The sequence below is a fragment of the Ambystoma mexicanum genome, chromosome 8 (genome assembly GCF_040938575.1).
Source record: "Ambystoma mexicanum isolate Mex_15411 chromosome 8, UKY_AmexF1_1, whole genome shotgun sequence".
Classification (NCBI taxonomy): Eukaryota; Metazoa; Chordata; class Amphibia; order Caudata; family Ambystomatidae; genus Ambystoma; species Ambystoma mexicanum.
Window position 1 is genome coordinate 1,605,500,803 of NC_090929.1, and position 16,813 is coordinate 1,605,517,615.

The 16,813-nt window shown below is 43.6% G+C and overlaps 1 protein-coding gene across 2 annotated transcripts in view; it reads right to left on the reverse strand.

Annotated features, from left to right (window-relative positions):
• NRAP (nebulin related anchoring protein) overlaps positions 1–16,813 on the reverse strand; it is a 515,982-nt gene that overhangs the window by 475,753 nt on the left and 23,416 nt on the right. For both annotated transcript variants that reach the window (XM_069611850.1, XM_069611849.1), the window contains exon 3: positions 8,456–8,543. In XM_069611850.1, coding sequence (XP_069467951.1) covers positions 8,456–8,543 — 88 coding nt within the window. The remainder of the gene's footprint in view (positions 1–8,455; positions 8,544–16,813) is intronic.

Consider the following 16,813-nt stretch of genomic DNA (forward strand, 5'->3'; position numbering starts at 1 on the left):
CATCGCCAGCTACCCCAGCTCCCTTCTGTCAGCTCCAGGGCATTATCAATGCTTCTAGGGGGACTATGCCTAAAATGCAGTAAAGCTGTGCAAGAGCACTGGGAAATGACAGACTCAGCACAGTCCCCTGGGACCATCTGGTCAGAAGTCAACCAATCCACCACTTGAAATGCGGTCATACACTTGGCATTTCTCTACCCGACAGCCACATATCCTCAATCCCTGGTCATGGAGTGGCTCTAGTAAGCTCTGTCAATTCCTATCAGCCATATTATGATCTCACATCCCTCTATCCCACGAGTCTCTCGTCGCAGGACCTCTGTGACTGGCACTAGGATGAAGAAAGCTTAGGAGTCCACGTGCGGTGCCAACAACAACGGGCAACAAACTGCCCACACAAGCATCACACATGGCTCCAATGCAAAGAGAGGGGGCATCACAGTATCACTTTAGCAGTGAAATCGCTCAGCTGCCAAGAGCTTGCTTGCTTCAGACAGGAGTATGGAGTCTGCAGTCACAGGTTCGAATCCCGACACGGTCAATTTAGCCCCTCATCGTTCCAACAGCAATAAGACGAGGATCATTACAATGGGAAAATATGACACTGATTACTACAGAAATAATCTAGCATGGAATACTATATAAAATAAATTACATTCTGCCTATGGCGGTAAAGATATGTGAGACTGTATTTAACCTTATGAAGCTGTGGAATCCGGAAATGAACACAACTGCCTCAAGCAGATGTCAAAATGGTTGTGTAGCACAATGTACAGTTATCGCCTGGTTGTTTTACTCCCTGCTCACCATGCCATCCACTCCCTCTCTTTATGACCCACTCAGATGATCTATCCACTCTGACATTGTTAAACCTGGTAACCCCTAGGCCAATGTCCGGCTTGAAATCCCACAACCATAACACTGGAATGGACCATAAGGACCATTGTGTCAATACGTTTCTTGCCTGTAACTCCTGTTCTCCAGCATTGGTATCTTTACTAGATTCACATGCTGTGAATATTCCCCGTCATCAGGCTGGGAATCCTCGGTTACGTTTTGAGTCCCCTTGCCCTAGGCAAGAAAAACCTACATGTTGTAGCGTAACACCCTCATTATGAGTGTTTTTGGTCCCAAACAATGGGGCCTTGAGTAATTGTAGACTAGAGCCTCCTCTTCCTCTTATCCTCAGATTCGGACCCCATGGTAATAGATGTCCATCCGGTGCAAGTGGGTTTTCCTTAAGGGGTGCATGTGAATCTATGAAAGATGCCAATGATGGAGAACACGAGATACAGGTAAGAAACATACTCCTTCTCCAGCATTGGATCTTTCATATACTATACATACATACTGTGAATAGACTATGTAGCAGTATACAGACACTGGAGGTGCATACAGGTACAAATCCCACCAGCACACCTTACTGTCAATCCATAGGATTGTAGCCTATTGCATCAGGCGCTGTAGGACTGCTCTCCCTGTCTGCACTTCCTTTGCATGCTGCTTCTCCAGGCAGCAATGCCTCGTGAAAGTATGCAGTACTGACCAGGTGGCCACTTGGCAGAGGTCTGTGATTGGGACCCCAGACCACCATGCCGCTGAAGCTGCTCTAGCACTCGTTGAATGCGCATGTGGGGGAGCCTGGATGGGCTTCCCTGCTCACTTGTGGCAGACAATAGCCTACGAGATCCACCTTGCTATGCTTTGGTAGAATAGGTCATTCCCTTTATTTGTCGGGCCATACGCTACAAAAAGTTATGTAGATTTCCTGAAGGACTGCGTCCTGTCAATGTAGTATTTTAACGCTTGCTTGAGGTCGAGCGAGTGTAATGCCACCTCTGCCGGTGATGAGGGCTTGCTAAAGAAAGCTGATAAGGTTATCGTGGAAATCTGTGGGTACTTTGGGAATTAATCGTAGGTTTGGAATGAGAAGTGTCCTGTCCTTTTGGAACCGCACGTATGGTTGGTTGATTGCGAGGGCTTGTTCCTCAGACACCCCCCTAGCTGACGTAATAGCCACCAGGAAGGTGCCTTTCCAGGACAAGTATCCCAGTGGTGCAGAGGCCATAAATTCAACTGGTTTCTTCATGAGTGTTGAGGCTCCATTCTGGTGATATTCGTCTTACTGGTGGAAAACCTCTAAAAAGGCCTTTGAGGAAATATTTTATGAGCCTGCGTCCTTAGAGGGAAACATCTTTTTCCCATCTGGTGTACCTAGAGATGGCTGCCAAGTGCACTTTAATTGAGTTGTGGGCAAAGCCCTGTTTGGCCATGCCTAGCATGTATTGCAGCACATCCTCTGGTGTCGCCCAGAATGGTTTCAGCCCCTCCTGGTGTTGTTGCCGTTGGGTTTCGCACCACTTGCAAAATCTTTTCCACTTCGGGTGGTATGATTTGTTGGTGGCGGGAGCTCTTGCCACTGCTAGGACCTGCCCACATTCTTGTGATATGTTTAGGCTTCTGAATTCTGTGAAGTCAGGAGCTACGCCATCAAGTGAAGCAGAATTTTCCCTTTGCCTTGTGTTATGATGTCTGGTCGATTTCTGAGTCGAATGGGTTTGTCCCTGGAGAGCTGGACCACATCAGAGTACCAGGTTTGGCGAGGAGCGTCTTGTGCAATGAGGATGACCTTGCAAGAGTGACAGTTGATTGCCTGTATTGTTCTGCGCAGGATCAGGAAAGTCGGGAACACATACGCGAAAAAGCCGTCCCATGGAAAAGCCCTTTTGGGGCATACCTGGCACACTTCTTGTTGTGGATTGTGGCGAATAGGTCCACCGTTGGTCGACCCCAGCTTTGGAACAGGGATTGCAACGTCAATGAGTGGAGCTCCCATTCGTGGTTTTGGGAGATTTGCCTGCTGAGGCTGTCCACTGTCTGATTCTGTATCCCCGGATGGTGAAATACCTGAGTGCTGATCCCCTGGACCCTGGCCCAGTGCCATATCTGTTGAGCTTCCTTGGACAATGTCCTGGATCTCGTTCTTCCTTGCTTTCGCAGATAATACATCATGGTGCTGTTGTCTGTGAGGACTTTGACCATGTGGTCCTTCAGTACTGGGAGGAATGATTTGCGTGCCCACCGAACCGCTCTGAGTTTGAATACATTTATATGTAGGGATGTCTCCTGTGTAGTCCATAGCCCCAGAATTTTGTCGGGTGTCAGATCCTGAAACGACTACCCTCTGCAGACATTGGCTTTGTTTGCCCACCAATAAAGCTGTAAGTGCAGCTTGAGAGGAATACACAACTTGTCCCCCAATGATCCGGTGGTCTGCAACCAGTTGTCTGCTAGGAACTCTTGTAGTGGTCTCATATGAAGTCTGCAATGCGGGACCGGCGATATGCACAACGCCATCGCCCCAAGCAACTGCATGCATTGTCACACTATTTTTACTTTGCCTGGAATTAACGTGTTTAGTATGGTCGTGAGGGTATTTACCCTTTCACTGGAGGGATGCACCATGGGTTCCTGGGTAGAGAATTACGCTCCTAGGAATATGAGCTACCTAGATGGTCGCAAGAAGGAGATCTTGTATTTGATGGTGAAGCCCAATGCTTGTTATAGGCTCACTGTAGCTGCCATAGAGGACTGTACTCCTTGCTTGGATCGAGAACGCACAAGCCAGTAGTCTAAATAAGGATATACGTGGTGTCCCTGTTTTTGCGCATGTTGACTGCCATTGGAGCGAGGCACTTTGTGAAGGTGCGCAGAGCTGACCTCAGGCCAAATGGCAGGGCCTCAAACTGTTTGTGCAACTTTATGACTATAAACCAGAGGTATTTCTGGTGCTTTGGATGGATGGGTACATGAAAATACGAGTCCTGGAGATCCAGGGACGCAAGGTAGTTGTGGTGCTGCATTGCTTCTATGACCTGCTGTAATGTGATAATTGTAAACCTTTGGCACTTAATGAATTTGTTCAACCTCCTTAAGTCTAGAATGAGCCTCCATTTTCCAACCGGTTTGCAGACGACGAAGTATCGGGTGTACACTCCCTTTCCCCTTTGGTCCCTGGTGATTTCTTTCTATGGCCCCTTTTTGCAGCATGAGCTGCACTTCTTGTAGGAGCGCACCCTTGTGCGCCTGTGGTTGGTGGTTTGGAGGTATGGGAGGGGGTGTTTATTTGAATTCCAGTATGTGCCTGTATGCTACCACATCCCACATCCAGCACCCTTTTGTCGTTTGTTATGTCTCTCCAGTCTCGGGCAAACCTGGAGATCCTCCCTCCCATGGCACCATGGGGTGGATTGTCATGGTTGGGATTTATCGTGCTGTGCAGGGCTGCTTGCGGTGCTGATTTCGTCGGAAGTCTTTGGATTTGTGGTACCTCTGGCAGTAATATGCTTGGCTTCTTGGGTACTGAAGTCCCTTGTTGGATGAGGATGCAGATGTTCTGGCGGCTGCTCCCCTAAACTGACGAAAAGGTCGACGGTTTTGCAGGGATGTTAAGGACCTAACTGTGTCGGTGTCTGTTTTACTTATTTTTAGAGCCTCGTCGATCTTGGGGCCGAACAGCTCATCACCCTCAAAGGGAATGTCCACTACTTTATGGTGAACATATGGCCGGAAATCCATACATCAGAGTCACGCTTGCCTTCTTAGGACCACTCCGTTGGCCACCTGCTTAAAACCTGTTTCCACCAGGTCCACCGCCATGCTGATCCCCAGGTTGGATGACTCTTCTCCTTTGCTCAGGATTGCTTTTGTTTCCTTGCGCTTCTCCTGTGGTAGATGCTCCTGGATTGGTGCGAGTTTACGCCACATCTCCCTATTATACAGGCTGCTTTAACTGCCAACTGCCGTTTCAATCCAGAGCACCTTACTGAGCCAGCATTCATTGAAAAGTTGGAAGGTCACCAGATGCCTTCCAGATCCTCACCCTATTGATGGATCACCTTGAGTAATACACTTTTGAACCTTCTGGTCTTGAAGAAGATGACACAATAATTGCAGTATTCGAAACCGGTCGACCCCTTCTGTCTCGATGTCCCTTGAGCAGCGCAGGATACTATTTTGAGTTTGCACTCCCCGCCTGGGTTGGTGCATTGAGCTCTGCAGATACAGCTACTCTTTTTTATGTCTTTTAACGACACCTACCCCGCACTTTGTTTTTTTTTTTAACACACTGCATTATGGGTGAATAAAAGGAATTTAAAAAACATAAATTCCCCTCTGGAATGTTCATATTTTGGTGATAAAAGGAACCTTTTGTCTTTGGTCTTTGACTGCGGGCTGGTTAGTATTTTTTAGAAGCACAAAACGAAATCATTGTGTAGTGAAGGGAGAGCATCTCTTCCCTTTCCTTTTACCTTTCCACACCACCGCGGACCAAGGGACAGCACCCCATGACAGGGCTAGGGTGTACTTCTGTTTACAGTCAGTGCTAGCATGTTTTACTTCAATTCTACACTAAATTACACTCACTTGTTTCTTCTCTATACATCTCATGTGTGTTACCCACTCTACCAACCAACCCGAGACCTAAGATTGAGAAAGGACATACCTTTAGAAACCAGAAGATCTTGTAGAGTAACACAGTGAAGCTCTGAATCTCCCATTTTGGTGAGCAATCACTGGAACGCCCTACCAAAGGAAAACCGCACCCTAAAGGGCCAACACAAATTCAAGAAACGTCTATAAACCTGTCTCTTCAAAGCTTAACAGAACAAAAGTGTAACCTACACTAATCGAGAAGAGGAATCGGCACTCCTGAAAAGTGTGACTTTCTTGCGCCGACGCAGCGTAGCGGAACAGCCTACTTTGCTTCTGAAATGATGCCTAAAATACATCACGTGGCATTCAGGAAACTAAAAAGACTGGTAGGAAGAGGGCCTTATCCACTAATGTTGCTTCCCTTCCAACATTCTCCATGAATGTTCCAACTCTTCATTATCCATGTCAACCCGAGGAATGCTCACTCCCCGGTCCCAAGCACCTCTGCCAACTTTGTCTCAGCTGATGCTTGTCAGCCCACAACACTGTGACATTTCCACCTCATCCATCACACCTGAAATGTCGCATGGATCAGTGCTACAAAACTTAATTTCTTGCCTCAACTACAGTTTTGATATGCTACAAACAACTACAGTTATCCATATACTGTTGAAACCGTGATAGTGCTTCAGCATGAGGCATCCAAACAGGTCATTAAGAAGACTAAGCTTGACTGGAAACATAAAATAAATTTACTGATGCAGTCAATTTAAAAACAGCACACATTACAGACCAGGAAGATAATTCTCAAGTTAAGTGCTTGCTTCAGACATTTGCAAGTTTGAATCCTGGCTGGATCAAACAATCCCAGAATCCTTCTGAGGGTGATACATTGAGTGCCAACTAAAATGGCAAGTAATAACACATGTACCTACAGCGATTCGAAGAGGAGGAAATCCGTCAAGAAACTTTAGATGTGATACCACTATTTCCTAAAAAAGAAAATTTACATCAGAAAATATAGATGCAGGCGTAAACATTGATCAAAAAAGGTATGAAATGTGACATAAATAAATGAGAATGCATATTTTGGCAGGGAAGGGCAGTTTTACTGATGCTTCAAGTAAGAAAGGTCACAAGGGGAGGTTCAAACCTTGATTTTAAAAATGTCGCGACTCGAAATGAGAATGTATTGGGCGACTTACCAGAAATGATTCATCTCACAACCTCATCCTGTTGTGGGAACTTGCATATTTCAAGGGTCTGTGATGGAGTTTCCCTTTATAGCAGAATGCAGGGTCAGCCGAATAATTAGCCGGTTGTATTCACCTATCTCTTGGATTGCCAGTGTTTTTGTTCACACATGTTATTGAAAGTTCCTTGTTGAAATCTATTTTTTTTTTAGAGTTAAGCAACAAACACTTAAAGCCCAATTTCTTTTCAATGCTACTTCTGAAAGTTCATAATTTTGAAGTGATTTCGACATTTATTTTAATTCAAGATTCAAGAATCAGCTGTTTATTAGTTGATAAAAGGCTTCCGATGTTATTTATTTATTTTACTTATCTATATCGCGCCAAGACAAGCAAGACGGTTGGCAACAGTATGCTCACAAGTCAACAACATACAACATATAAACATACATTAATTCAAAAGACTACATAAGCCGATTGAAACCACAAAATGATGATTACATATACACAACTATATTATATTGTGTGCAACATTATAAATCATTGCCATATAAAAAGTTACAATGTATGCAGCATTAAGAAAAATCAAAACATTAAAAAAATGTCCACACTTTAAAGCACATTTACGTGAAGTGATCAACATTTTCTGTTGGATGACTTGCAGGGGGTTCAATATCAAGTCAATCTGAAGGTATAGGCCGATTTGACCGACAAAAAATGGTTGCAAGGACCAAAAGTTCTAAAAATTCTACCACCAAATGTTCGAACACCAAAAGTTCGAACCTTTGGTGGTAGCATTGTAAAAAAAAAACAGGGGCTGAGGGAGTGTCCTCCGCATCGCCCCGCTCACTACACTTCATGGTATATTGAGCGGGGGTTGTGGGGGCCAGCCAGGCAGCCTTCTGTTTAAAGAAAAATAGAAATGGTGGCTGCGGGGGTGTCCTCTGCATCTCCCCGCTCACTACACTTCATGGTATAGTGAGCGGGGGTTGTGGGGGCCAGCCAGGCAGCCTTCTGGTTAAAGAAAAATAGAAATGGTGGCTGCTGGGGTGTCCTCTGCATCTCCCCGCTCACTACACTTCATGGTGTAGTGAGCGGGGGTTAGGGGGACATCCGTTTAAGAAAAAAAAAGAAAAGGACCCTGTGGCGCCGGTTCCTGATCATGGAAGTGAAAGGGAACTGGTGCTGCAGGAACCCAGCATGAAGATGAAGGTAAGTGGGGTTTGTTTATGTTGGGGGTGTGGGTGGGGGGTTGTTATGGGTGTGTTGTGTGTGTGGGTGTGAGTATGTATGCGTGTTCGCATGAGAAAGGTGCGAACCTTTGGTAGTTTGCACCTTTCTCATGCAAACGTTTCGGCCGCGGGAGTTTCTACCGCGGCCAAATCACTTAGATTCAATCTTAATGCTAGAGATGTACAAAAAAAATGGTGTATCTGTGTTAGTCAAGTCTTTTCGAACACGTTAAAAAAATGTTAGGTTTTGATGCTATTTATTTGACTAACTGAAAAAAGTATGTTGGTTGCATTGTAAAATACACTAGGTTTCAAAGTCTGAGAGCCCTTCTTCGTCAGATGGTAACAGGCAGAATCGACAGCATAGGAGAGTTTTAGCAAAGCTGGCATGCCAGGGGTGCAGTTGTCATCTGAGGATTCTCTTAACTACAGACGTTTAAGATAACAACTCTGGCTCATCAGAAGCAGAGCCTTCTACACATGTTTGACTCAAGGGAGAATTCAAGGCATGATGCCCAGTAGGCTTGGCGTAAAGTGGGCAAGGTACAGTGGGCATTGCAATTCACATGCAGGTCTTTCTTCCCAGCAGCTTACCTCACTGACCGCTTCTGACTGTTTCTTTGCATTGACATTCAATGGAGTTTCATACACACTGGTGAATGTGTTGTTCTTGGGGTTGTGTCTGCACAAAGAGAGAGAAAGCAGCAGATTATAACTCCCCCTCAATTTTCATTTCAAAGTTTACAAGGTAAGACCATCCGCCTTGTTCTCAGAGCCCCAAGGGGGTGCCTGTGCCTGCCTCCCAAAATAGCACGATCCATAACACCTGGTCAGATACTGTTGGTCATCCTCCAAGAACATCATCTTCACCCAAATATAGACGCTTTGATGTGAGAAAACCTCATTATGAAGGCGCATCCCCTCTGGACCTCCCTACCATTGCCCATCCGACTCTGGACCATCTTCATAAACTACCAGCAACGTTTGCGACTCCATCACTGACAACACGTCCCCACCCTGTTCAATAAATCCCCTACCTCCCTTGTGCTAAGTGCTCTGAAGCTGCCGTCCAGCAGCAATGCATATTACATGTCCTCTTGGGAGGATAGCTCAGGTGCAATGTGCCCACCTTGGAAGCAAGACGACATGGAGCAAGACAGGTTCGATCCCTGGGTCCGCGCTTAGAATCCTCTGGGCATTAAACGCGTTATAAATAACCTTTCATCATTATGCAGTGCAGATTCGGGTGAGCTGCCCAACACCGCCATATTACCACAGCATTGAGATGTCAAACAAATGATCCCTCCGCGGGTCTGCAGGTCTTAACATTTCGTCTGCTATACTCAGTGTGTGTGATCCAAAATAAATCATTACGCCTTTATGTGCCCATGCGTCTCTCTTCCCCTGCCCCTCTTTCCCTACACTGCCTACAGCAGGGGTCTGCATCCTTTGGCTCTCCAGATGTTTTGGAATACAACTTCCATGATCCCTCACCCTTGACTATGCTGGCTTTGACTGATTGGAGTTGCAGTCCAAAACAAATTGCAGAGCAAAAGATTGCAGATCCCGGCTCAGTAGAATGGTGTTGGCACAAGCTTTCATTCTTTCTAATAGCACCACATACACTGAAGGTGCCTGCATGCCAGGGCCAAGAAGCAAGTAAGGTGTGTGGTGTGCACTGTACCACTAAGAAAGTGCACCAAGCAGTTTAATATTGGAGAATGGGTTCTATGTAATTTCATTGGGGAGATTTGATAGTATTCGAATCCATAGAAATGTTCTTTTTCTTTTAAGCCATTTGCCTGCAAATATATGTGGGGTGGAGACCCCCCGCAGCCAAACTTGCCCCCCAACCTTAATTATTACCCTTACCCACCCTCCACATACATTTTTGGCCAAATTCGGCCCAAACAATTAGATGGATTTGTATTCGACCAAATCTCCTAAAGGGAGGATAGCTCAACGGCAACGTGCTTGCCTTGGAAGCAAGATGACACGGAGCAACATGGGTTCGATCCCTGGGTCCGCGCTTAGAAACCTCTGGGTATTAAGCGCGTTATAAATAACCTATCATATCATATCATATCAAGATGAAACCTCCCTTTCCTAGAGAATGGACCCTATTTAACTCTAGTAAGACAGAAGTTTGGTTGCCAGGCCCCAAACAACACATTTATAATTTTGCCCAATTTCCCCCTTCAACATTTTTATCGGGCCCTCCTCTCACATATGGCAAACATTTTTTTTTAATCTTGCTTTTTTTGGTGAGCCAATTTACACCTTAACAGCCAAATTGTGGAAGTTACTAATTCCTTTTTCTGAAAAATGGAAACGTCCTCCCCTTTGATGGGAAAAATGGTCATGCTACTTATTCGGCTCTCTAATTAATGCCAAACTGGACTATGCCAATGCCTCATATTCGACGCTCACTCTGCACCCACAGATGCCCCTCCAAGCATCTCCAAAGCACTCAAAATGTTGTCGTTTGTATGGTTTTTGGCCTTTCCAAGATTGAATGTATTACCCCTTGCTGATAATCTTTGCCTTAGCTTCTGGTAGGAACTAGAATCCTTTTTAAAACCCTTTGCCTGGGCTTGAACTTGGCATTATCTAAAGGCCACGATTCAACTTTAGATGCTGTATCACTCAGTATGATCCCTAAATCGAGATCTAAGTCCAGTGTGTAACTGCAGATTTTCTGTGCCCGCCTCCGTACGGGGAGTCATCTTCCCATGGGACTTCGTAAAATTAATGATTATCAATCCTTCTGATACGAGTTAAAAGCATCCTACTTTTGCTGAGCGGGCTATGAAAACCTTCATGATATTTCAATATGTTGCAACTGGATCAAGTTTAGTCTGCCTGGTGGCATGTTATGAACTAGGTGATAATATCAGAATATCAGAAAATCAGAATACCTAAAATCATGCACATTATATTAAAGCTTGGTATTCTAATAACCCGTAACACTGTACGCTACCCCGCCTAGCTTGTGTTTTCAAGTGTTTCATTAAACAGCTTTGATAGAGGCTGCCTTACCCAGGGAAGTCCAAATAAAGACTATTTTGGGGATTCAAGCACAGAAATGTTCCTCTTGAACCTTGCCTTTTCATAAATGGGGCGATATTTTTTATTTTTTTTTTTCTTCATGTATTTGGTTTATTTAAGGAGAAAACATTTACAAATGGGGCGATAATAAACAAAAATATTTCTATTTGCAACTTTTCAACGATGCCTTCGACACAGACCACCTAGAAACAGAAACACCCACAGTCCCCTGGTACGTCCCAACTATGCGCATCAGCACAGCAGCAAAGCTACCTTGCATTGCCCTCTCCCCCCGCTTATCTAACCAACCCTCCTCTCTTTCAGATCCACCGGAGAGACTGAAGACCATGCAAATGGCAGTGGTGTGTGGTGTACCAGTAACACCACAAAACACCTTTTAATTCAAGACTTCATTGCTCCTCGCTTGCTCCCTCCCTCCAACCACACCTGCAATTTGAAGCGATCTCCAAGCCGTATACCACAGGCCATGGTGAGCATATGGTAAAGAGCACAAGACATAGCATCACAGGTCGTGAAGGTCCCTATACATAATTAAGCTACTGGGATGTTCCTGATCAAAGCAATTAACGTTTCTTTCCCCCGGAGGCCGTAAAGAACTGAGCCCTATCAAGCATCATGGCATTGGGCCTCATGACAAGTTTGGCGATGCAGGAAAAAGTGGCGGTAATTCCATTACTGCCACTTTTCCAGCACTGCCAAATTGCAAGCTTGCCAGTAGGGATGTAGGATTTACCTCCGGCTTTGAGCTGGAGGTAAATCCCACCCCTACAGGCAAAAAACAGATAGTATTACCGGCACAGTAATTCCATTGCCGGTAATAGCGGACTCCATGGAATGGGGAATTACCACGGTTGGCGACACCTTTAATCTGACGGTAATTCCAGCAGACCAGGTGCTGGTAATGGTATCACTGTTTGCTGGTATCCCGCCAGATTTACTGGCAGGAATATAGGCAAACCTATAATGAGGCCCAATATCTGATGCAGTGTATGGTACCTGCTGGTAATGACCTACTGCCCAAGTTAAGAGTGCAAGCAAAGCAAGGGTCCCTTTATGTGGGAAGCAGGACCATAACTAGCAGGGTCAGTCCCCCATTATGGTTATTCTCTATTAGGTGATGTGAAGATGTGGGTGATAAGGGTGACAGTTCAATAAAAGATTTCATTCTTCACAATACTGTGTGAAGTGTGCTGCCCAAGACATAGGGACCTTCTCCGGGACGTCTCGTGGTAACCAGTGGTTTATGTGTTTTAAAGGCCACATTGACATAACAAAGACACTCTTACACCAGGAAGTGACCACTGGATTCAGACTGAAGTCAGCAGACATGGAAAGGGGTGGGGTTAGAGTAGCCAGGGGAGAGAGAAAGGATGAGAGAGGGGTTCTACCGTCTTAGTTTCTGCCAGGGCTCTCTACAACGTCCTGTGTCTCTCCACTTCCTGCAGACAAAGAACTCTGGGAATGATGTTATGTTATGTCATGCTATTTTGATTTATACCACGCACCGATACCACCCAAGGGCAGTCTCCAGGCACGCACGTGGCTCTACAAGAAAGAGGTTGGTGTTGGTTAGTGAGGGAAGAATTATAGGATAGGTCCAGAACCAGGGGAAACTGGCATCTGTGTGTGTTGGTTGTGTGCATTGGCTTGTTGTATCCGTACGGGTAGGGTCCAGTGCCTGGGATGTTTTCTGTGTGGTTGTGTGTTGTGTTGGGGTGTGTCTGTGTGTTTTATGTGTAGATTGCTGGTATTCAACTTGTGCGCACTGGCCTGTTGTATCTGTACGGGTAAAGTCCAATGCCTGGGATGTTTCTATGTGACTGTTTGTTATGCTGGGGTCTGTATGTGTTTTATGTGTAGATTGGCATGTGTTAAAGGTTGCACACACAGGCTTATTGTGTCCATACGGGTAAGGTCCAGTGTCCAGGTTTGTTTGTTGCAAGTGTGTGTAGCTTGTGTTGGGTAGCCCAGTGGGTGTGTATAGTGTTTGGGTGGTGTGTTTGAGGAAGTAGAAGCTGGGTGTTAGTGATTTGGCTACTAGCCAAATTCTTCTGTGTGTGTAATATACACTGTTCTATATGTTGTGACAAATGACTAATCTCCATAGATCTATCTAAATCTGACGCAGGGTTAATCTTTAAATTTCACTCCAAGTGTGACGCATGGCTAAACTTCACAATTCCATCTAAGTGTGACGCAAGTTTAATCTTCACATTTCACTCCATGTGTGACCCGTGGCCAAACTTCACAAATCTAAGTGTAATGTATGGCTAAACTTTACACTTCCATCCATGTGTGACTCATACCAAACTTTACAGTTACATTTAAGTGCAACGCATGGCTAAATTTCACAATTCTGTCTCTAAGTGTGAACCATGGTTAAACTTCACAATTCTGTCTAAGTGTGATGCATGGTTAATCTTCACATTTCAGGCTAAGTATGACGCATGGCTAAACTTCACAATTCTGTCTCTAAGTACGACACAGGGTTAATATTCACTGTTCACTTTAAGTGTGACGTATGGCTAAACTACACAATTCTAAGTGTGATGAGTGGCTACACTTCACACTTCTGTCTAAGTGTGACTCATACTGAGCTACACAATTCTAAATGTTATGCATGGTTAATCTACACATTTCACTCTAAGTGTGATGCATTGGTAAACTTCACAATTCTATTTAAGTGAGACTCATACTAAACTTCATAATTCTATCTAAGTGTGATGCATGGTTAATCTTTGCTTTTCACTCTTAAGTGTGACGCATGGCTAGACTTCAAAATCCTGTCTAATTGTGACACATGGTGAAACTTCACAATTGTATCTAAGTGTGACGCATGGTAAAGGTTCACATTTCACTCTAAGTGTGGCGCGTGTCTAAACTTCACAGCTCTATCCAAGTTTGATGCATGGCTACACTTCACAAATCCATCTAAGTGTGACGCGTGGTTAAACTGCACAGTTCCATCCAAGTGTGACTCATACCAAACTTCACAATTCCATCCAAGTGTGACTCATAACAAGCTTCAAAATTCCATCCAAGTGTGAGGCATGGCTAAGCCTCACAATTCTATTGAAGTATAACTCATACCAAACTTCACAATTCCATCCATGTGTGACTCATACCAAACTTCACAATTCCATCCAAGTGTGAGGCATGGCTAAGCTTCACAATTCTATTGAAGTATAACTCATACTAAACTTTACAATTATAAGTGTGATGCATGTTTAATCTTCATATTTCACTCTAAGTGTGATGCGTGGCTAAACTTCAAACTTCTATTTAATAATTCTATTTAAGTGCGACTCATACTAAACTTCACAATTCTATCTAAGTGTGATGCATGGTTAATGTTTGCATTTCACTCTAAGTGTAACACGTGGCTAATCTTCACAATTATTTCTAAGTGTGACTCATACTAAACTTCACAATTCTATCGAAGTGTGACACATGGTTAATGTTCACATTTCATTCTAAGTGTGAAACATGGCTAAGCTTAACAATTCAATCTAATTGTGATAAATGGTAATAGGCCTCTAAGGGCCTCATTACACGGAAGGCGGTGATCCAGGGTGCTCTTAGCACCCTGGACCATGCCGGTAAATTACCGGCACCGCATTGCCCTTCCCCATTCCCATTTCTGCCCCATAGGGCTCTATGGGAATGGGGAAGGCGCTAATTACGGCACCGCAATTTTGCGGTGCCGTAATTAGCTCCGAGGTCCCTTAGCGGGTTGGTTTTTAACGCCTGCAAAAAGCAGGCGTTAAAGCATCAACCCGCTAAGGGACCTCGTAGTAAGGCGGTAATGGTTAACGGTAACCGTTACCATTAACGGTGGCCGTTAACCATTACCGCCTTCCGTGTAATGAGGCCCTAAGTGTGATGCATGGCTGAACTTAACAATTCTATCTAAGTGTGATAAATGGTAATGTTCACATTTCACTCTAAGTGTGATGCATGGCTAAACTTAACAATTCTATCTAAGTGTGACGCATGGCTAAACTTCACAATTCTATTTAAGCGTGACGCATGGCTAAGCTTCACAATTCTATTGAAGTATGACTCATACTAAACTTCACAATTCTAAGTGTGATGCATGTTTAATCATCATATTTCACTCTAAGTGTGATGTGATGCATGGCTAAACTTCACAATTCCATTTAAGTGAGACTCATACTCCTACTCATACCAAGCTTCAAAATTCCATCCAAGTGCGATGCATGGCTAAACTTCACAATTCTATCGGAGTATGACTCATACTAAACTTCACAATTCTTAGTGTGATGCATGGTTAATTTTTACTTTCACTCTAAGCGTGAAACATGGCTAAGCTTCACAATTCTATTTAAGTGTGACTCATATTAAACTTCACAATTCTATCGAAATGTGATAGATGGTTAATGTTCACATTTCACTTTAAGTTTAACACATGGCTAAACTTCACAATTCTGTCTAAGTGTGATGCATGGTTAATGTTCACATTTCACTCTAAGTGTGAAACATGGCTAATCTTCACAATTCTATTTAAGTGTGACTCATACTAAACTTCACAATTCTATCGAAGTGTGACACATGGTTAATGTTCACATTTCATTCTAAGTGTGAAACATGGCTAAGCTTAACAATTCAATCTAATTGTGATAAATGGTAATGTTCACATTTCACTCTAAGTGTGATGCATGGCTGAACTTAACAATTCTATCTAAGTGTGATAAATGGTAATGTTCACATTTCACTCTAAGTGTGATGCATGGCTAAACTTAACAATTCTATCTAAGTGTGACGCATGGCTAAACTTCACAATTCTATTTAAGCGTGACGCATGGCTAAGCTTCACAATTCTATTGAAGTATGACTCATACTAAACTTCACAATTCTAAGTGTGATGCATGTTTAATCATCATATTTCACTCTAAGTGTGATGTGATGCATGGCTAAACTTCAAACTTCTATCTAAGTGTGACTCATACTGAGCTACACAATTCTAAGTGTGATGCATGGTTAATGTTCACATTTCACTCTAAGTGTGAAACATGGCTAATCTTCACAATTCTATTTAAGTGTGACTCATACTAAACTTCACAATTATATCTAAGTGTGACACATGGTTAACGTTCACATTTCCCTCCAAGTGTGGCACATGGCTAAACTTCACAGTTCTATCCATGTGTGACGCATGGTTAAACTTCACATATCCATCAAAGTGGGATGCATGGTTAATCTTCCCATTTCACTCCAAGTGTGATGCATGGCCAAACTTCACAAATCTAAGTGTGACGCATGGCTAAACTTCATAATTCTATCAAAGTATGACTCATACTAAACTTCACAATTCTTAGTGTAACGCTTGATTAATTTGTACCTTTCACTCTAAGTGTGACGCACAGCTAAACTTCTCAATTCTACTTAAGTGTGACGCATGGCTAAACTTCACATTTCTATCTAAGTGTGACGCATGGTCAATCGTCACATTTCACTCTAAGTGTGACGTATGGCTAAACTTCACAATTCAATCTAAGTGTGACTCATACCAAACTTCACAATTCTATCTAAGTGTGACTCATATTGAGCTTCACAATTCTATCTAAGTGTAACTCATACTAAACTTCACAATTCGATCTAAGTGTAACTCATACTAAACTTCACAATTCGATCTAAGTGTAACTCATACTAAACTTCACAATTCTATCTAAGTGTGACTCATACTGAGCTTCACAATTCTAAGTATGATGCATGGTTAATCTACACATTTTACTCTAACTGTGACGCAGGGCTAAACTTTACAATTCTGTCTAAGTGTGACGCATGGTTAATGTTCACATTTCACTCTAATTGTGACGCATGACTACACTTAACAATACTGTCTAAATGTGACGCATGGTA